This window comes from Primulina tabacum, chromosome 15 (genome assembly GCF_025594145.1).
Source record: "Primulina tabacum isolate GXHZ01 chromosome 15, ASM2559414v2, whole genome shotgun sequence".
Lineage (NCBI taxonomy): Eukaryota > Viridiplantae > Streptophyta > Magnoliopsida > Lamiales > Gesneriaceae > Primulina > Primulina tabacum.
This window is the reverse complement of record NC_134564.1, coordinates 1,637,419-1,659,748: the sequence shown is the minus strand read 5'-3', so window position 1 is coordinate 1,659,748 and position 22,330 is coordinate 1,637,419. Positions and strand designations below refer to the sequence as shown.

General features: G+C 37.6%; 2 protein-coding genes and 1 long non-coding RNA gene across 3 annotated transcripts; 2 read left to right on the top strand and 1 right to left on the bottom strand.

Annotated features, from left to right (window-relative positions):
* Window positions 1-3,281: 3,281 nt before the first annotated feature.
* Window positions 3,282-9,964, top strand: LOC142527966 (uncharacterized). The gene is made up of 3 exons (XR_012815569.1): window positions 3,282-3,329; window positions 9,626-9,744; window positions 9,850-9,964. It is a non-coding gene; the product is annotated as an uncharacterized LOC142527966 (long non-coding RNA).
* A 2,244-nt stretch (window positions 9,965-12,208) lies between these two features.
* On the top strand, window positions 12,209-15,576 carry LOC142527235 (pentatricopeptide repeat-containing protein At1g03540-like). Its single transcript, XM_075631978.1, has 2 exons — window positions 12,209-14,860; window positions 14,989-15,576. The coding sequence occupies exon 1, from the start codon at window positions 12,763-12,765 to the stop codon at window positions 14,620-14,622; it is 1,860 nt and encodes a 619-aa protein (XP_075488093.1). The 5' UTR covers window positions 12,209-12,762; the 3' UTR covers window positions 14,623-14,860; window positions 14,989-15,576.
* A 193-nt stretch (window positions 15,577-15,769) lies between these two features.
* Window positions 15,770-19,998, bottom strand: LOC142527832 (WAT1-related protein At4g19185-like). Its single transcript, XM_075632798.1, has 7 exons — window positions 19,644-19,998; window positions 18,526-18,588; window positions 18,306-18,422; window positions 17,788-18,073; window positions 16,702-16,857; window positions 16,203-16,354; window positions 15,770-16,103 (listed from the first exon to the last, which is right to left on the bottom strand). The coding sequence occupies exons 1-7, from the start codon at window positions 19,850-19,852 to the stop codon at window positions 15,977-15,979; spliced, it is 1,110 nt and encodes a 369-aa protein (XP_075488913.1). The 5' UTR covers window positions 19,853-19,998; the 3' UTR covers window positions 15,770-15,976.
* Window positions 19,999-22,330: the final 2,332 nt, after the last annotated feature.

Genomic DNA, 22,330 nt, shown 5'->3' with positions numbered 1-22,330 from the left:
TAGGGCTTTTTCTCTCCTCACCCCACACGCCCACACACCCTCACTTTCAAGGCTTTTCACGTCAAATTTGAAGAGGAAAAATAAAAAATGCAACAAGTGCTCCCCCGTCTCTTCGCCTAATGTTCTTTGCGTCTAGAATTGTTTTCGTGCGTGAAACATGAAAAGGCATGCCTTAATCTTTTCTTGCTCATCGTTCATACCATATTATGCGTGTTTATAAATGTTTGCATGAAAAATATGTTATTCTTATTTATTTTCGTTTTTATGGATTATACATGGAAAATCATGGTTTTTCTTATATGTTTTGATGGCTCTTGATAAAGGGCAAGGGGCTGCCATACTAGATATGTTAGATGGAAGTTTTACAGTAGGTTTAAGTGTCCATAGAGGCGTGGTTAAGGGCTGGACAAGAGGGAAAAAGAGGTGCACAAAACCTAGGGCTTTCATAGGTTGTAGGGCATGGTTTTGGTCTCTTGGAAGGGGCATGCTATGAGCCATGTTTGGGTCGCTTCTAGAGGTCCTAAGAGGGTTTAATCGTGATCCTAGATGGGTTGAGGGAAGACTGGTGCGAGGAGAAGGGCTGTAGGCACTAGGCTTGGTCGTGCAAGGCTTGTAGGGCAAGGGTCGAGGGCTGTGCATGCATGGTTCGCTAGGTCTGGTCCATCAGCTTGTTATGTGTTCGGTCATGGTCCTAGGAAGGTTGCATAGGATCTGGACTTGTTGGTCAAGGGCTAGGGTTGAAGGAATTCGTGGATATTTAGGGCTAGGGCTTAGGGTTTTTGTGCATAAATTTTCAGAAGCTTGGTAGGCTTTTCCAAGGGTTTAAATGACTTGATTTGGGTTGAAAAAGGGCTGGTTAGGTGTTAGTAAGCTATGAGTAAAGTTTGGTAAAGTTTCGAGTTGATTCGAGTTAAAACCAGGACTTCGGTTCAAGTTTTAAAATGAATTTCGAAATTAGTCAAGTGGCTTAAGTTTACATCTAAGAAATATTTATGGGTATATTTTAAGGTGTTATGGTAAGTTTGAATGAATTCAGGTCGTCGTTTTAAGGTTCAAGGTTAAATTGGAAAAGTTAGGGTTTCAGGGGCAAAACAGTAATTTTACACTTAGAAGACGTCCTGACAGTGTCCTGAATGCTGTAATGAACGTTAAAATGTTTATTTTGAAAGGTTACGGAATTTTCTGATGAAAATTGTAAAATGTTAAAGAATAAATCGCATGCTTGGTTTCAAGAAAATTTTATATGCATGTATTTCTATAAGTGATAGATATGATAAAATTTTTCGAAGAAAGTGATTTGATTGTGATTAATATGAATACGAAATGACACGATGACATGTAAGTCAAGGCTCGGTTGACGGGTGAGAGTGTTGCTAATGTCTCAGCCACCTAGTGTCATGGTAATACGTAAGATTGATCAATCGACAAACAGCTGATACAAAGTTACAATTAATTATCTGAATTCAATAAAGAGAAACGTATACGTATATGATGAAAGGAAAATGTTATGATAAAAGGAAATATTTTAAAGTTTATGCATGTTCATGGTAAAGCTATTTTATTAAAAGGATTTTTTACTGTTGCATGTGACTAATGATACACATAACCCGAGAAACATTGCTAGTTTTTCCGTACTATTATGATTTACAATACTTTAAAGATTTTTATAACTTTTATGTTTTTGAGAGGATCTAAGAGTTTATGCTATTTTGAAAAATATTAGCTTTAGGTTCTTGTTTGACGATTTTACGTTTTGCACTGCGCTTTAGATTTTGAGTAAAATAGTTGGTTGAGTTATTGTAAATGGTGCAATATATATATATATATATATATATATATATATATATATATATATATATTCGGCCGCAAGCTTAAAAAAATTCTAGTATATTTTAAAAAAGAACGAGTTAGAGACGTTTCATTAACACTGATGATAAACGGCTAAAATTAAAAAAAAAACTCAAGTTAATAGATAAAAAATGTTATTTTTTCATTTCCATTCGGCAAATTAAACACACATATATATATTAGATACTAATTATATTTTCCTTAGTTATTTTATTATTTTAGTGATTTTATTATCATTATATTTTTGAACTAGATTTTATTATCAATTTTACATTATGTTTGTGCAAGAGAATATATTTTCTTGGCAACAAAATTCTCCAACTAAATTTTGTTGCAAAGTGCATGCGCATAAAAAGCTCCGTCAGTGGCGAATACTCAGCTATATAAACAATCTTGTAGTTGTCCTTCTTCCCATAATTTTCCTGCATGTATACAACAAAGGAACATCAAAAGTTCTCTGCCCATGGACGGAGCCACCCCAAAGGCTGGGGTGGGCTCCAGCCCAGGCTATTTTTTTGGGTCAACCTAATAATATGGATTGTGAGTTTTTTATATTAAATTTTAGCCTTATATTTTCAACTTAGTAAATTTTTCAGCTCATTTTTTAGCCCATTTCTTTGAGCATATTTCATAGCCGTCTCACATGGACTCTCTATGCATAAAAATCTTCATCTCCAACAAATGGATACTGAGGGGAGTGAGATTCATATGGGAGATCTTGGTAGTTCGTCTTCCGCAAAAACTGAGGTAATTGAACTTTTATTTGTGTAAATATTTCCTAGGCATTATTATTAATTTAGTATGAATTGGTTTACTAAGCTGTGCGTGCAAAAGAAAATTGTTTGGTCGTAGTTTGAATGGCTTTTTTGAAAATTGTTGGTCGTAGTATGAATTGGTTCATTTAGAATGACTTTTCTGAGAATCTTATGCGTTAGTTTGGTGCTAAGTGTTTCAAGTAGTAATATTTACTAATTATGAGTGAAAAAGAGGTCTGTCTTTTTAGCATTGGTTGATATATATTTTTTCTTTTATTTTTCTTTCCCGGTTTCACATGGATCCATTTGTTTTAAATTCTTCTGATATTTAAGTTTCAAATGTAGAAGCCACTGTGCATTGAAAATTTTAGTATTCATCCTTGGCAATACCTTTCGTCGATGAATGGCTTGCTTTTCATTTTTTATAGAAAAAGAGTTATTGGCAAATTCTATGATTGTTTACATTGAAAGAGAGTTTACTGCAAGGATAGACATTGATTCAATAATTGATGAGTTCTACTCAATGAAAAATCGCAGGGCACATCTTCAGTAGTTTATATCTGGTTTGTATCACTCCGTAATATTAATAATTAACTTTTAAATATTTGATTATATTATTTAATGTTGTTTATCGATTCATTCAGCCCAGGATCAAAATATTTTCTGGCTACGTCCCTGTCTATGCCATTCAAGAAAACTAAATTGAAAATTAAGATGGGTTTAAAGGTGTGGTGATTTGCTAATCGCATATGCATTGAGAAATTCACATTTGTTTACAATTTTTTCTTCTTTTTTGGGCTGGAAATGCAGTTTTTTAGACATGGGTGTGCTTGCTTTTTGCGTTTTGTCTGATCCGTGTGTTGTTTTGCATTCAAGATTATTGCTAAATCTAGTCATATGAGTCTGGGAGATCATGGATTTCAATTGCAAAATGATTTGTTGTCGAATCTCGTGCAAAAAATTTCTTCTTCCCTTAAGCTTTACCCGGACATGTTTAAGATTCTTGATTTATTGCAAAGCGTGAAACGTTCTGTCTTCTTGTACATGTGATTGTTCGTTGTATTTGTTGGCGTGAGTCTCTCAATCAGCAAGCTATGGAAATCTTAGATTTAGGAATCCCTTCTTCAAGGGATTGTAGCCGTAAATATTATACATAGAATAACTTCCTAAAATAGTTTTTTTTTGTATCTCTATATCTTGTACTCAACTTCTATGGTATCGTATGAAAGAAAAACTTTATGTTTGACATGGTATCAGAGCAGGATCTTGGGGTCCCTCTTTTTTGTTCGGGTAGGGGACAAGATTTTGATTGGCCTTCATGGCGGACTCCACCGAAAACAGCCTTGATAATCTAACATAAAAATTGACGGAGGCTTTGTCGAGGGTCTAGACCTCTTTCTCTCCCATCACTGATTCCCCGATGGTTCCAATCAACATCAAGTTGGAGGGTTCCCACTATGGATTATGGTCCCAGGTTGTTGAGATGTATATCTCAGGAAAAGACAAATTGGGATGACACTGACTCCTCCTTTCGTAAGTGGCGCACTGAGAATGCCAGGGTGAAAGGCTGGTTGATCAATTCCATGGACCATTCCTTGGTTGTGAACTTTATTCGCTACCCAACAGCTAAGCATGTATGGGCTCTGCTGCAACAACATGCTTTGATGGAACTGACACCTCACAGGTATATGAGCTCCGACGTCGTGTATTTCGAATGAAACAAGCAGGAGGATCAATAGAAAAATACTGTAACGACCTACAGGGTTTGTGGCGAGATATCGATTTTCGCCGACCGAATCCAATGAAATGTGCAACTGACATACAAAGCTACAACTCCATTTTATAGGAGGAGCGAGTATACACGTTTCTTGACGGACTAGATGACCGATTGGATCATGTTCAGAGCGATGTTCTTCGCTTGGAACCTTTTCCTTCCATTGAGCAGGCATATGCTCACATTCGAAGGGAAGATCTCCGACAATCTGTGATGATCTCGAGAGTAGAAGCAGGGGCTAGTGGTGCTATTATGGCCATCAAAGGCGTGAAATCTGGCCAGCCACAAAGACCTGGGTCTTTTTCACGATCCAAAGGTCATTCTGATGGGAATAAGTGCACTCACTATGGGAGTACAAAACATACTCGGGAAACCTGTTTCAAATTACATGGCTACCCAGACTGGTGGCACGAATTACAAGCCCGAAAGAAACGAGATGCTCTTGCAACTGAAGATGGCCCAAGTTGAGCAGCGGTGGCCATGGCTGGATCCCAACTCTCTCTTATTCATGTGGCTGAACCCTCTAACTCAATCCCAGATCAAGGTAATTGTGGTCAAGTTTTTTTCAGCTCTACCACTCCGAAAGATGGTGCCTGGATTATGGACTCCGGAGCGACGGATCACATGACATTTGATCCAAATGACTTCCCCAACACTATCCATCCACGGAGGACTTGCATTGCCAATGCCAATGGGGCTACTTATCCAGTCACAGGGGCTGGAACAGTGCCTCTGTCTCCCTGTCTCTCTCTAGCTCACACACTTCTTGTTACATCTCTCTCCAACAAATTGATATCTGTGAGTCAAGTTACTGAAGAGCTTAATTGTCTTGTGCTTATGTACTCTAATTTTTGCCTTCTTCAGGATGTTCTTAGCAACGAGATCATTGGGCGTGGTATTGAGAGGGGGGGATTGTACTACCTTGATGACTTCTGCCTAGGCAAAGCAAATTCCACGCACCATCAAACTAGTAGCCATGAACGACAGATTTGGCTATGGCATAGGCAACTGGGGCACCCATCATTTGGCTATCTCCGGTACCTACTCCCATCTTTATTTTCCGGTTTGCAGACTATTGACTTTAAATGTGATACATGTATCAAGGCTAAAATCCAACGAGTTTCTTATCCAGTTATCTTGAATAAAATTAATACTCCATTTGCTTTGGTACACTCCGATGTGTGGGGACCATCCCCGATACCTACTTCCTCTGGTCACAGTTGGTTTGTAATTTTTGTTGACGATTGTACTCGAATGACATGGCTCTATCAGATAAAAACTAAAGATGAAGTTTTCACCATTTTTCAAGCATTTCATGCCATGGTTCGGACTCAATTTTCCTCCAAGATAAAAGTTATTCGTTTTGATAATGGTGGCAAATTCATCAACCAAAGATTTCAGACCTATTTCCAACAAAATGGCCTCCTCCATGAGACCTCATGCTCTCAAACACCGCAACAAAATGATGTCGTCGAAAGGAAAAATCGGCATATTTTGGAAACGTCTCGTTCTCTGCTCCTTGGAGCAAGGGTGCAGAGCTGCCATTGGGGGGATGCTGTGGCCACTGCCGTGTACTTAATCAACCGTATGCCATCTAAAGTTTTACATTTTAAAATTCCCGTACATATCCTCTCTACTCATATATCCATTTCTTCAATATTGATGCTTCCTCCTAGAATTTTCGGGTGTGTTGCTTTTGTCCACCTCCACAAGAATCAACGTACCAAACTGGACCCATGTGCAGTTCGGTGCTTATGTTTGGGATATGGTTTAGACAAAAAATGCTTCAAGTGCTACGACCCCGCTACCAACTGAACCTATATCACCATGGACGTTACATTTCTTGAGTCTGAAAATTTCTATCCTTCATCGATACCCAATTCTTCCCTTCAGCGGGAGACTCAAGTAGAAGAGACGAATTGGTTGATGGCTCCCGTGGGTGAGCATGAAACTGGAAATAGAGAGGTTGAACCAAATGAGGTACCACCAAAAATTGAATATGTTGAATCTGGAAATGAAGAAGCAGAAAACACAGAGCATACTCAGCCCCCTCACTCCTCAGTACCCGAAGACCCTTCTCCTCTTGAGAATGTTCCCGAGGTAAGTACTTCTGCTGCACCTTTACATGCTAATATTTTGGATTCCTCTACTAGTTATGTGTTGCATTTTAGGCACAATCGTGGGAAACCACCAAACAGATACAGCCCAGATGAAGAAGGTAGAAAGTCCAAGTACCCAATTGCACATTATGTGTCTACTCAAGGTCTGTCAAAGCCGCTCAAGACTTTCACTCAAACACTATCCTCTTGCCACATTCCTAGTAGTGTTGAAGAGGCGTTATCTGATCCAAAGTGGGCGCAAGCAATGCAAGAAGAACGAGAAGCCTTAAAGAAAAATAATACCTGGAAATTGGTCCCATTACCAGAGGGAAAAAAATTAGTGGGATGCAAATGGGTGTTCTCGATAAAATACAAGGCTGATGGATCAATTGACCGCTACAAGGCGAGACTTGTAGCAAAGGATTTTACCCAAACATATGGCGTAGACTACTCAGAAACCTTCTCACCCGTAGATAAACTCAATACCGTTAGAGTCTTGTCATCTCTTGCAGCAAATTTGGACTGGCCACTACATAAACTCGACGTGAAGAATGCTTTCCTTCACGGGAATCTTGATGAGGAAGTATACATGGAAGTTCCGCGAGGATATACAGGAACAGCTGGGAACAAAATTGTTTGTAAATTGGAGAGAGCATTGTATGGAATAAAACGGTCACCTCGAGCATGGTTTGGCCGACTTAGTTCAGCTATGAGGAAGTATGGTTATCACCAAAGTAACTCTGACCATACTCTCTTCCTGAAACATCGACAAAGCAAGGTGACAGCATTGATAGTCTACGTGGACGATATGATAATTACGGGGGATGACACTGATGAGATCTCGAGGCTACAAGAACAGTTGTCTAATGAATTCGAGATGAAGAACTTTGGAGGGCTTAAGTATTTTTTGGGAATAGAAGTGGCGAGATCTAAAAATGGCATATTCCTCTCTCAAAGAAAATATGTGCCAGACTTATTGACGGAAGTTAGATTACTAGAGTGTAAACCTGTGGATACGCCGATTGTGCAGAACCATAGACTTGGAGAATATTCGGACCAGGTGCCAGCTGACAAGGTGAGGTATCAAAGACTAGTGGGGAAGCTCATTTACTTATCTCACACTCGTCCAGACATTGCTTACGCTGTAAGTGTGGTAAGCCAATTTATGCACAATCCAAGTGAAGAACATATGGGTGCCGTAACTCGAATTCTCTGCTACCTAAAATCATCACCAGGGAAAGGATTAATGTTCTCCAAGAATGCTTATATGAATATTGAAGGGTACACGGATGCTGGTTGGGCTGGAAATATCTCAGATAGAAAGTCGACTTCAGGCTACTTTACATTTGTGGGAGGAAACTTAGTTACATGGAGGAGTAAAAAGTAGAAGGTGGTAGCCTTATCCAGCGCTAAAGCTGAGTTCCGAGGCATGGCGAAAGGATTATGTGAGCTTTTTTGCTTAGAGGTTTGCTAACAAAGGTCGGTTTCCCTCCTGACTCTGCAATGAACTTATTCTGTGATAACAAAGCTGCCATCGACATATCTCACAACCCAATTCAACACGACCGCACCAAGCACGTGGAGATAGACCGACATTTAATCCAACAAAACCTGGACGAGAAGATCATCCAATTCCCCTTTGTTAAATATGAAAATCAGTTAGCTGACATTCTTACCAAGGCAGTCTCCAGCAAGAACTTCAATGACTCACTTGACAAGTTAAGTATTAGAGATATCTACACACCAACTTGAGGGGGAGTGTTGGCGTGAGTCTCTTAATCAGCAAGCTATGGAAATCTTAGATTTAGGAATCCCTTCATTCAAGGGATTGTAGCCGTAAATATTGTACATAGAATAACTTCCTAAAATAGTTTTTTTGTATCTCTATATCTTTTACTCAATTTCTATGGTATCGTATGAGAGAAAAACTTTATGTTTGACAGTATTTTGGATGATGGGTGGCTTATTCTATCTGTCAAAATACAAATATTTTTATTTGGTGTGTGATTACCCATCTGCCACAAGTGGCATTTTGTTAGAACTCTTGAAGTAGCCGCTGGTGTATAACGAAAATCAGTGTGATTTGTTCTTGATTTAGGATGCAAAAAATGTTTCGTTGTATATTGAAATTCAGAAGCCAAAGTTTATATCATTGTCAATAAATTATTGAAAATGTTTGTCGTTATTCTCAGTCAAGTATGACTTGATGTGCCTAATCAATCCCTGTTTAGTGTGTTTATGATCATATATGGATGGATTACAAAGTACAAACTACAAAAAAGAATTCTTGGAATTAAATCTTGCAAGTGATATTTTCTAAATCTTGTGTAGTTGTTCAAGTGAAGCAAACGTGAATCCTTGTTTTCCATCATCTCCATAGTTACTGCAGCTAGCCAGCCAAGCTCATATGAAATATGAACTGTTTTACAACAATTAAATTGCCACATTTTTCATGTATTCAATATTTTACAACGATCCAAATGCTGCGCGCATATCAAGTGTACTGTTATGGAAAAAAATGATTTCTTCATTTGTCAGGTTTCTTGAAGAAAATTAGACAACAATAATGTCCTGTTTTCCAACCAAAATGGAGTAGCTAAAGGAAGAAATAAAATATTATCACATATATTAGTATGCTTAGCAGCTCCAACAATTTTTGATCTCTTATTTGCAATCAGTTTTATGTATATTTACGGCGTTAAATGCTTTCAAAAAATTGTATGAGAAAGGACCAAATACCTTTGCAAAACATGTTATATACTTTGCATGTTTCTTCCTCGTTTTGCCCCAAGCCTACAAGTGTCGAATGGTGAGATTGTTCCTCTAGTTATTTACATTAATTATTGAAACAATATAATTTAATAACTTCATTTGGTGTTTATCTCGGAAAAAATGAGTCGACATGTGCTTTAACTTACACAAATAAAGTTTTTACTAAAGTTGCATTTGGTTCTTGTACCGGCATTCAGGCAGTCCTGAAGTGACTTGCTTCCAATTTTGTCAATGCAATCAAAACTATGAACTCCTTGATTGTCTTTTGTTATGTCCTTGGTTATGGTATCACGTGGTTTATCTTCATTTATTATCTAGAGACGTTTTATTCAACAATAATTGCTAAAACTTATGTGTATACATTTCTGTGGCTTCAGGAGGATTTTGAGGAGCACTGCGAACCTAGCTAAGACCTTACCGGATACTACGACCAACGAAAATTTGCTTATTCTGTATGGACTCTACAAGCAAGCTACAGTTGGAAACATCAACACAAGTTAGTTAGGCTTTGCTAAATTCAGTGTATAAATGAATCCTGCATTCATCACAATTCTACTATTTGTGTTGATGCAAAAACAAAATTAGCACATCACAATCACAGGCCGTCCCGGTATGTTCAGCATGAAGGAGAGAGCAAAGTGGGACTCTTGGAAGGCCGATGAAGGTATTCGATTCACATTTAATTTATGAGGTTGGGAGATATGACTGACAAACGAGTGATGCAAGATAACTGATGATTATTTGATGAATTTGATTCAGTACAATAATTTTTATAATTAAAATGTAAAATGAAAATAATAGCCCTTTAATGGATCCGCCCCTGCTTATCTATGATTCTGAAGTCTCCAATTTCTGAATTGTTGAAGTTTTTAACGTTTGAATTCTCCATGTAATTTATATCATCTACTATATCAGCTTAATGTTATCTGTATATCACATGCTGAAACTTTGAACGAATTGCAAGAAGGGAAGAGAGTAATTTATGGAATTAATCCACTTCAATCATCAGGGATTCAATCAAATGATTGGAGAAAGGCTAGTGTTGATGCAAGTGACAATGAGAAATAGATGAAACATTGGACAAAGCCCAAAATTCACAATTTCTTCCATTATCGTCCCAAATAGGACTTGAAAATATTACTCTCAATCAAACAAGTGAGACGGGACAATACTCAAATGGAGATCACAGCAAGTGAAAAACGTGGACAATAGCAGATGATTAGGCCCTCGCAGCAGCATACACAACCATGAGCGAAGACCCAACAATTGGTAATGTCCTGAAGACCGAGTCTTTTTGGAATGAATGGTAGCATACTACAATAACAATCGAGAGAAGGGAGCTAAAAACATAACTTCAGCAAAGCAATATGTTAAACAATTCTTTCAATTGGTATCAGAGCGACACTTGATGTATCAAGTGATATTCTGGTTATTTTTGTTTAATATGTACAATAGATATGCCACTTGTCAACATTGCATTTTGACCATCAGTTTTGTATAGATCCAATTAAGCTATTTGGAAAGTCAAAATAAGGGTCTACATCAAATCCATCGAAGAAAAGACATGGCAATGTTTTGTCAATGGTTGGACTCCACCAAAAATGGTTGACAAAAACGATGACAATTTGATCAAACCAGAAAGCACATGGATGACTGATTATTTCCAAATTTTGAATTTCAACTCAAAGGTGTTGAATGTCATCTTTTACTCCTGTTAACTTAAATATGTTTAGCTTAATCACAATTTGTGTCTCTGCCAAGAATGCATGAGAAATATTTAAAAAGCATTGCGAATTATCTGAGAGCATACGAAGAATCAATGTAAGAATGCTAACTACCAAATTTGAAAATTTAAGAATTGAAGAAACCGAGACAATTACTTCTTATAATCGTCGTCTGCGTGATATTACCAATGAAGAATTTAACATCGGTGATCCGATCTCAAATGAGAGACTGGTTAGCAAAGTTTTAAGATCACTCCCGGAATGCTTCAATATCAAGATATGTGCAATAGATGAAGAGCAAGACACCACTATGCTTGGACCGGATGAATTGATAAGTTCCCTTCGAACCTTTTAGATGAACCTGGACCTATAGAAGAAGGACAAAGAGGAGACTATTGCATTTCACGTCTAAAGTGACTCTTACAATCACCTGCTTCAACTTTCTCGTGAAATCAATGAGTTTGACCACAAAAAAGTTTGGAGACTACCTGAAAAAGATAAGAAACATGAAGAAAACTGGCCAACAATCCAAACTTCTAAGTATAGCTGTTACCGAGAAAATGTTGAGGTGGTCACCCACTCCAGGACAGTTTCGACCAAGGAATGAAGTAATGAATCAATCAGATACCAAGACGCTCGACTATGTAGAAATAGAGAATGCACTGGTTTTGGACATTATGAAAATGAGTGTCCAAAGAGACTCCATAAAAACAAATAAATGAATCTCTTTGAGTGACGGAGAATCTGACGAAGAACATGAATCATGTGAAGGGGAACATCTTACTTCCTTGTTTGCATTACTGGAGGAGAAACATTGGACGTAAGTTAACCCACTTGATGTTGCGTCAGATGTTGCAACACCTGATAGGAATATCTCTCCAAACTCATCAAGCCTAACCTGCCTCAATGCAACAACTTCCGGTGATACAAGTATTCTAGAAACCTAGTAAGTAGATGAAGAAGAAGCACATTTGAAAACAAAGAAAAATTGTATGAAGAACTATTTGCTGATTGGATAAAAAAATAAATAAATTGAACTTGACTCTTTCAAAAGAAAATATCGAGTTGAAAGGTTCTGTAGCTAGATTTGAAGTGATCTTAAGGAAAAAAGACCTATCGATGTGCAAGATCAAGCATGAACTCGAAAAGGCAACAACAACCTTTGCTAATTTCAATCGAGCTCAACCAAACTTGACTCCATACGGAGAATGGGAAAAGATACCAAGGCTGGTCTGAGATTCAGCAACAATGTGTTAGAAATTGGACAATCGTCCAACTCTAGATCACAACCATCTGTATATTTGTGAAAAAGATTACTGATACATCAATATCACCAAGAGCCGCCCAGGCGATGAAGAATTTTCCAACTGAGAGACAAGATTTGGCACCAAAGCCAAAACTAAAGAGATTATGAAGTCATGCTTATTGTATGTTTAATCTAATGACTAGATGATTACGAAGTCTTCTCATATTGTGTATGAACTTGCTGATTTGACAGAAACAATAGTTTGGCATATTTTTCCTTAGTTTTTGGATTTAGGGTTATTCATCTTGTACTTTGGACTTCCATTGATCTTGCCTTGGTCTTGCATATGAATGAGGCATTATATAATCGAACCAAGACATAATCTAGAGTACATAAACGTGAGTTGCCTCTCGCTTGAGCTCAAACGTCAACGGATCGACAGTCTCAATGTAAACTCCCAGAAAAGTAATGGATAAGATGTTGCATTTTATATCATTCATTTATTCTGGGAAAAATTCATCCACAATTTGAGAAATTGACATTGATGAATCTCTTCTTTAAACGCCATTTCACGCAAAATCACGCATCTCCACAATCCACACCATCTCAAATCATCCAATTCTGCAAAGCAGGCTTAATCTCCGATGCCATCACCTTGCTGAACTCCTTAACCAACCACAAGAAAATCGTCTCCAAACAAATCTTATATGCCACAATTGTACACTCTTCCATCAAATCCTTGAACTTCACCCTCGGCCTTCAGCTCCACTGTCACATCATAAAGTCTGGCCTTCAAACTGATCGTTATGTTGGTAACATTCTTTTAGCCCTGTATTTCAAACTTGGTTCAGATTTTAATGATACTCGAAAACTCTTTGATGGGTTATACTACAAGGATGTCGTTTCTTGGAGCTCGATGATATCAGGGTACATTCGTGCAGGAAAACCCCGTGATTCCATTAATTTGTATCTTGAAATGCTGGATTATGGCATTGACCCGAATGCTTTCACTTTATCAGCGGTGGTCAAAGCTTGTGCAGAGCTGGGGGAATTGAAATTGGGGAAATGCTTACATGGGTTGGTGATAAAATGTGGGCTTGAGTTTAATAGTGTTATTGTTGGTGCTTTGATTGATATGTACGGGAGGACTTTTGAGCCAGGGGATTGTCACAAGCTGTTCGATGGAATGGTTGAACCAGATGCCATTTGTTGTACCTCTGTGATTTCTGCGTTCACCCGGAGCGATTTGTACAGGGAGGCATTGGGAATGTTCTGTTTGATGTCTAGGAGATATGGGTTTCTTCCAGATTGGTTTACTTTCGGGAGTGCTTTGACCGCTTTGGGGAATTTAGAAAGACTGAAGCAAGGAAAAGAAGTGCATGCACAAGTTATCACTGGTGGGTTTAGTGGGAATGTTTTTGTTGATAGTAGTTTATTAGATATGTATGCAAAATGTGGGTTGGTGGAAGACTCACAGCACGTTTTTGATAGAATGGACACTAAGAACTCAATTTCATGGTGCGCATTGCTTGGGGGATACTGTCGGAAGGGCGACTTTGAAAGGGTTATTGACTTGTTCCGGAATATGGAAATTGATCTTTACAGTTTCGGTACGGTTCTACGTGCCTGTTCTGGTTTGGCTGCTGAGAAGCTTGGAAAGGAGGTGCATGGACAATATTTGAAGAGGGGTGGCTGGAGAGATGTGGTGGTGGAATCGGCTTTGGTTGATCTATATGCTAAATGTGGCTGCGTGGATTTTGCTCACAGAATTTTCTTGGACATGTCTGTTAAAAATCTGATTACTTGGAATGCGATGATCAGTGGATTTGCTCAGAATGGGAGAGGTGGAGAAGCTGTTAGACTATTTGATCAGATGATGAAAAAAAGAATTAAACCGGACTACATAAGTTTTATTGGAGTTCTATTTGCTTGCAGCCATAGCGGTTTGGTTGACGAAGGGCGTAATTATTTCATCTCAATGTCTGACAACTATGGGATCAAAGCTGGAATCGAACATTATAGCTGCTTGGTTGATCTTTTAGGTCGTTGTGGAAAGATAGAAGAAGCTGAAGAATTGATTATGAATTCGGAATTCAGAAACGACTCATCCCTTTGGGCTTCTCTGCTTGGCGCTTGTGCGACCTCTACTGATCCAACTGTTGCGGAACGGATTGCTGAGAAAATGATTGAACTGAAACCTGATTTTCACTTAAGTTATGTACTACTGGCTAACATTTATAAGGCAGTGGGTCGGTGGAAAGATTCTCAAAAAATTTTGAACCGAATGCAGAAAAGAGGGGTGAAAAAGACGCCTGGAAAGAGTTGGATTGATAACAGTATACTGAATCCATCCCTTTCGGTGAATTCTCTTGATATTCCGGAAGAGATCTATGAATGGCGATAATTTGATTCGTGGAATTTTTTCCACTTTTACTAGCAAGTGTATTTTGGGCATTTTGATTGGCAGAATGTTTTCAAGGGGGGCGAGAAAAATCAAATCCACCAAGGTGTATGTGCCGTAGTGCACTGTGAATCCATACCATACCATACCTATCAGTGTGGCATAGACGAAGAGAAATAGATTGATTTCCTATGCATGCCAACGGATCAAAGCCATTTCGAAGTGAAATTCTTAATATGAGGTTCAGTTATTTTGTCATTTTCATTTCGTACCTTAATTTCTTGAATTATTTAGCTTATCCAGCAAATAGTTTGTATTGGACTTGTACTTGAATTGCCACCAAAATTGTTCTTAATTAATGCCTTGCAGGCTGAGCGCATGGTTTTATCATTTTAACGAAGTCGAGACAATACATGACACCAAGTTTCCACTATGTTACACTGGGATATCTCTCCCAACGCAGCCCCACCTCAGGATGAGGTGTGCTGGTGCTTAAAATTCCTTTTGAAAGTTAAGGTCTGATTCTGAAGGTACACGAAGCTTGCTCTTGTGGAGTTATGATACGTGATTTGGCAACAAATTTTGCTTGCTTCAACTTCCTGAAATGTATACATCCTACGTCGTGTGAAACTTCAAATGCTTTAGTGGATCTGAGCACAGCTAAGGATATGAATCAGCTGCTGCTTGTATTTCTTGAACCGGGACGTCATTTTGGTGTCTTCTCTGGAAAGCTGATATGGTTACGGTGACTTAGACGCCCTTTACTGGATTCAAACAGCATGTATTCTGGACTGTTATTGCCTTGCTGTTGTCATGTAGTGGTACTTGGTGAAGTGGTCGATCTTGTGAGTTGTGAACGTATGCCAATCGCTCTCTTACATGGTTATAAATTGCTCATCTAAGAGGAAGAAGGATTACCTTTCAAAATATTTATAGATGTAATGATAATTTTCTGGAGGGAATTTTGTTAAATCCAACCAAGTAGAGGTGATGGTCTTTTGGTTATGTCAAATAACCAAGTATCTCAAAAGCTTTACCTATGTCCCCCCCCCCCCCCCCCCCCCCCCCCCACACCAAAAAAAAAAAAAAAAAAAAAAACTCACCTATATCAAAACAACAAAAGTATCTACAAAATAAAACACGCAAAACGAAAACAAAATAAATTTTATTAAAAGATTTAAAACACAGAGAAATATTCAATCAAATTTAATAAAAAAACAGTTTAATAGAATATTTATTTACACAAATATTCACAATACATGAAAAAATATACACAAGGCGAGCTTTAGTGTACTAGCTTTATTTTATCTACAATCTTAGGAGTTGAATTTGAAGAATTTCAGAAATTTCCCCTATCTCAGCGTATGAGCGGTTCTGATTCTTGAGTGGCGTGAGAAGGGGCTCCTTTGATCGCTTGCTTTCCTTGATAAGAAGCCCAAGTAACCACATAGAGTCCAACTATAATAAGAAGTCCTCCAAGAATGCTGAGATAGAAGCCACAAAAGTGTGATCCTTGAGCCTTGAAGGTGGAGTGAAGTAGCACGAAAATGAAACAATAAAAGGGAAGAGATTGAATTTGTCACCTTCCAAGATAAACAGGGCTTCCAAGGAAGATCGTGGACAGTAATGTAGATGCTACGGGTTGCAGTGGATAATACAACGCGACTAAGGCCGGGCCAATGATTTTATTCGACCAAGTCAAGATTCCATAGTTTAGTCCAGATGCTACAATTCCCTACAACAACAAAAATTATTGAGAAAAACAATACATCACCGTTTATGATGCTCAACTCTTCAATGCTTTGAGTAAGAGGACACCAGATCAAATTCTGCTGGGTTTTGGAATAATGTTTCGACCAGATACAGAATTGCAAAGCATGAATATAAGAAAATAGTCCATTTTCTTATAATTAGGATCTTCATGCCTCTATCAAGCAAAGTACTGCATGCTCGGTAATGTCGTAGCCCATCAAGCACTCTGCAACATTCATTTGTTTGCTACTTGAAAGAAATAGTTGGTTCTAATACGCTTTTTAACTACATTCGCGACATAACAGAAGAAGGAAAGGAGGAAAAACTTACAGCATATAATACAGCAAAAACCTCAGACTGAGTCAACTTCCAGTCTGTAGACCCATTTGTCACGGAGAATGAAGTCACTACCAAAAACAAAACACCAAAAGTGTACGAATATGCCGTCAAAGATATGCCTGCAGGATATCTGGCTAACACCGGAGCCTGAAACACAATTTAGAAGCATAGGCTAAAAGCTCCATGATCAAAATCATTTTGAGTGATATAAGGTTTAATGGTCCAAAACCAAACAAATCCAGTAGCACCTAATGAGATCACATACAAGCGATATACACACGGCCGATCAAAATACAAAAGCATGGAATCTTAGTTACCCATTCCAGAAGACTCTGTCTTCGTTATGTTTGAGTTGGTTTGCTATTTGAATAAAGAATTATCCATGTGATAATTAGGAAACTTTATCTCTGCAGTTTTTTGTATTCTAGATAGGACTTATCTTTGTATATATATGGGAAGCACTCTTGTAAAAAACATCAGATTATGTTTCCCTAAAAAAATTTGAATGATATCGGAGGTTCTCTCAAATGAGCCCACCCCCTTAAATCATCAAAACAGGTCACCAAAAACCTAAATTCGATCCATAACTAAGGCTCATAACAAAAGGTCATGGAGATGCATAGATAGCGACAAAGGAAGTCTTGGGGTCAATAATATTAAGACAAATTGAGGTACAGATAAACACAGACATAGGAACTCATGTCTTAAGTACAGAAGAAGAAAGTAAAGAAAAACCTGATGGTTGAAACTTGCAAGTAGATACTTGGAAGTTGGTACGTCTACATTGACATTATAATCCACTCTGACTCATCAGAAATAGGATTTTCAAATTTTAATCCATTGATAGTGCTCTCTCTTGAAAAGATCAATACCAAGAAGCATCATGTAAATAAAATTTTATTTGACTGAAATTGCTGTCATATTACCTATAATATACTCGGTGCCATAACACAGCAATGAACAATAAGAATGTAAAATCAGCATTACAAACTGTCTCTATGAGTAAGGAAATATCCTTTACTTTTCACAGGCTTAGTTTGTATAAAATTACAAATGCCAAAATTAATATTTATTTACCTGAATGGCTATATAAGTTGCCATGCACATGCAATTCCCAATCAAGCAAATGACACCTAGGTGCCAATTATCAATCCCCAGCTCCAGAACATTAGACATTAACCAACCAAGACGCTCGGGTTGACCCTTGGCACTCGTGTCACTTTCTGCTGCAAACCCATTTTCTCGATATCCTACCAATGTTGGACCACGGAACACCGCCATTAGGATGGCACCAGAAACACAAACAATTGTACCTCCTACCTTTGCTTGACCTTCAGTCTTCCACAAATTCACTGTTTCTGTGCTGCAAGCAGATAATTGCACAGCATGTTGCAAAAAGAAAATCAATGTTTCTGTAAACAGAAAATTGAAAATGAAATCTATTAAACTCAAACATGATTGTCACACTAGCAGTGGCGCATAACATACATGAGATACATATGTAGTCATGTAGAGGTGTGTGTTTGCGTGCCTGAGGGAGGGAGGAGAACTATGGAAGGTAACAGCACAAAGAGAGTAGATGCACATGCACTGACCCCATCATGACAGCCAAAATAAATGTAAAGACTGGAATAGCAGGCTGTATAGCTGATGCATAACTTGGATTTGTGTAACCAAGACCAAGAAGAAACAGTAGTTGGTTGCCGAAAACCCTGACCAATAGCAATAATGAAAAAAACGATGAATAAAGCACTAGTCTTGCGTAACAAAGGAAGAAGAGGATAACTTATACATCACATAAGAGATTGCACTTACCCAGTTAAACCAAGAAAGCAGAATGCCATCAAAATACTTCTATTTAAAGGTGGCCTTAGCCTTCTGCAGAAAAAGAGTACAAAAAAAAAAAACCATTTGAATGCTACATTTTCGATATCCTTAACAAATAAACTAAAGAATTCAACCCTACGTTAATTTTTCAATTATTAGCTCCAATCAAGGCACTAGAAAACAACCTCGCGAGGCTGAAATTCTTTATCTAAATAAAACCAATTTCAAAGAATAAAGTTCAGAAAAAAATAAAAAATATATAGAAGTTTAAATTAAAGACTTTTTTACAAAATGTTTAAAGGATAGTTACAATTTTTTTTAAAATGCACGTCTATCATTGTAGATAATCCTCCAACACATCAACTAACCACCACCATTCGAATTATGTGCATATGTACAATAATCAGATTACATGGTTTAGGTATTATTACAAATTTAAGATTTAAAGTCGTTTATTTCAACATTTCAACTCAACATCGTAACTTCATGCATCAATTCTTTGTTTTGATACAACTACTGTTTAGGATCATGCACTTGCCCACCTTTATATAAATATATAATGTAATCTTATAAAATAATAGTTTTTGTATAATTTTTCTCAATCCCAATTTGAACTAAGACCGACAAATTAATAATTTTTTTAAGAAACAAATTATAAATTTTGATAACTTAATAAATTAATTTTTTCTAACAATATAATAGTATTAACATCATAAATTAATGAAATATACTTGTTTGCAAGAGTTTATCTCAAGTACTTCTCGGTTTCTACTCACAATTTCCAAATATATGGCACATAAAATAAGCTTATGTGCACACTACCTAAATCATTTATTTCTTAAAGTTTATACTTATTTAGCTATCATTATATCCAAAAATTCTAAAGTTAAACTAGAAATAAATTATTAATGTATTAATTAATTAAAAACACTTACAATTAAATTGCATTTCCTCAATCCCAGAGTTCTAAAAATAAGACTAAATGACGATTTAGCGAGATTATGAAGAAGCCAACCCAACGATTTGATCAAAAGCGGAAAAACGATCAAAGTCATGGTTGACACATTAGGCGCGATTAATACGCAGAGATATCGAAAAATACTGACCTTTCGAGGAAGTATGCGACGGGCGCGAGAATTGAGAGCGCTACAAGATCTCTGTAAACGCAGAATACGATCTGATTTACTCCCACACTGAGTGCGACTTTGGTGATAACATGGTATCCGCCGTAGAAGATTTGCACCGCCGCCATCGCAATATGAGCCTTCCACACATCCACTCCGTGCGGGTCAGCCGCCGACGATGATGACGCCATCCTCTTCGAAACAGCACGTAGACTCACACCACCCGCACGCAGCTGCAGGCATCCAGGGATTTGAACTGTATGTAACGGCGGATATGAAATTTGTCAGGTTCTGAATGAGTATATAGATTATTGAAATTTTCCTCATTTTATATTACATGTTGCTATTTTTTTAATGTTGAGGATGGGTGAGCAATAATAAACATTTTTATCTATATTTTAAATAATAAATATTTTTAATTATACAAACACGCACCACATGCAAACGACACAATTATATTATAAACTCGAACTTGTAAAATAAATTTGAAATCGAACATTCTTGTATTAACTATGCTTGCAGCAAAGATTGAGACAGAGAAAGAGCCATTCAAGAGTGAAATAACCTTAACAGATCCGTCGGACGGAGCTGTTGATAGCCTACAAGCATTGATACCAGAGTGAATTGGCTTGTATTGATCTTGTATCTCACAAACAAACAAAGTGTTGAGTCGTTAGCGACCGAACCACGTAAATTCTTGGCTTGTTAATTCATTGACATATCTATATTGTGTGTGTGCATCCATTTTGATTCCAGATTTCTATCAATTGCTGTCAATTATATGTATCTTGGCCTACGATCGCTTATATTACGCTATAATATGGATCACATGTATAAGTAAAATTGAACTACATGTTCTTGCAACCGATCAATACATTATTTATTCTCTTATTTATCTATCTTTAAAGTAAAGCCAAATACATTACAAAACATAAGAAGAGGTTGCATCAGAAATAAAAAGAAGGCGGAGGAATAACACTGCCTTCACAACCAAACATGAAACCAACCGCTTGAGTCGCTGATCGTCAAACAAAAGCAAAAGAACATGCAAGTAGTTCCGAAGCTAAAAGTCTACAATCCTCCACAATCAAACCCAAACTAGAAGCACAAGAAGTTGTAGTCATTAGAGAATCGATAACAGACAGTGCATCATACTCAACAATAATATTCGTGAGGTTGAGATCCTTTAGCCAAAATTAGTGCCTCCCAATAGTCAAAGTTTCTTCCATTAGAGCTGAAGGTGCAGGGATACTTACATAGATTTCAGCTACAACAAATCCACCGGAATCACGAACTAAGCGTCCATAACCTAGAGGAGGAGGGTTGATAAAAAGTGCAGCATCCAGATTACGTTTAAAGGAAAGGATTGGGTGGTACTCCATCTAGGATGGATGTTCTGTCCATGCAAAGACGTAGAAGTATCAGCCCCTTGATAAACCGTGGTTTTCTCCATAATATTTGCTCGTCTTTCTAAAATTTTTCAAATTTTTCTTTTGCCTCCAACTTCCAGTTTCTGACTCCATCCATTGTTCATGTTGAGCCAGAGGCAACATAAAACAACCGCCACTATCTCAATTTCCTCAGTAGGGCGAGAGCTATCCAACAAGTCCACTCTCGAAACGAACTTGCTGCCTCAATAAAACTCCCACTAGCAGTAAGACTCCAAACATTACGTACACAGATGGGCACGAGACCAAGGCATGAAACTCATCTTCTGGATCATGATGGCAAACAAGAACATTTACTCTACAACGCTGTAATTGTTATCGTTAGAGTAAATGTCCTGTAAGCCAACGGCTGGCTGAAGAATTTATCGACCCAGTTGTAATTAACAATCTTTATTTTAATTATAATTTACATTTCATGGTTCTATTTTATTTTATCTGTATACTCATGCAATCGGCATAAATAAAGTCATTGATTATATTTTAATATAATTGAATCGTAATTAGATTAGGAAACCCATTTGTAAACATTGTATTTCGTTCCTAGTCGATTCAGCAACCTAAAAACAAAGATAAAAGGTCGATTGAGCTTGAGACTAGCATATGTGATATTGTGTATCGTGTTTCATGGTAAGGACATAGAGATGTTCAATCATGCTGATAAGTAATCATACGATGATTTGTACCGAACAACTCTCACTCGGACTTTCCAAGTGATTATCGTTCATCGAGAGGAAAAGTCTGTGGTTGTGATTGTATATCATTAGTGCTTACGACCGAGGACAACACCGAGGCTCTACATACTAAGATTGTACTTTGACTCGTTTACCGACTCCACGAGGGTCACAATGTGACGAGGTTGGGTGCAATTGCGACATGTGTCGGAGTCAGTGCATTGTAGTCAGGGATTCACAACTCACTTACGGGTATGGATATCCTATGTGATCTAACGAAATAGTAGTGCATGAAATCTCTGGCCAGATTATGAGATGTACATCAGAGAAAGTGTTCTCTAGTTGTGCATGCGATGACACTATGAATATTTCATGATTGTATCACATAGCTATCGAATCTAATATGCAACACTCGATGAACCTATGGTTGCAGATTCGATCGGGATTTATGAGATGAAAGGACCGTACTGTACGTTAATCATAACCGACTTGTTCTTGCAGGCACTATCAGTGATACCTAAGGAATCATGAGACGATGCTACTAGATGTT

What these genes read in the sequence shown, in the direction of transcription:
- LOC142527235 (XM_075631978.1), top strand. Translation starts at nt 12,763, where the DNA reads ATGAATCTCTTCTTTAAACGCCATTTCACGCAAAATCACGCATCTCCA.
- LOC142527832 (XM_075632798.1), bottom strand. Translation starts at nt 19,852, where the DNA reads ATGGCGTCATCATCGTCGGCGGCTGACCCGCACGGAGTGGATGTGTGG. An exon ending in TTTTTGCTGTATTATATGCT is followed by an intron (nt 16,355 to 16,701) that starts GTAAGTTTTTCC and finishes TTGTTGTTGTAG; the next exon opens with GGAATTGTAGCATCTGGACT. An exon ending in AGCCCTGTTTATCTTGGAAG is followed by an intron (nt 16,104 to 16,202) that starts GTGACAAATTCA and finishes CTTCTATCTCAG; the next exon opens with CATTCTTGGAGGACTTCTTA.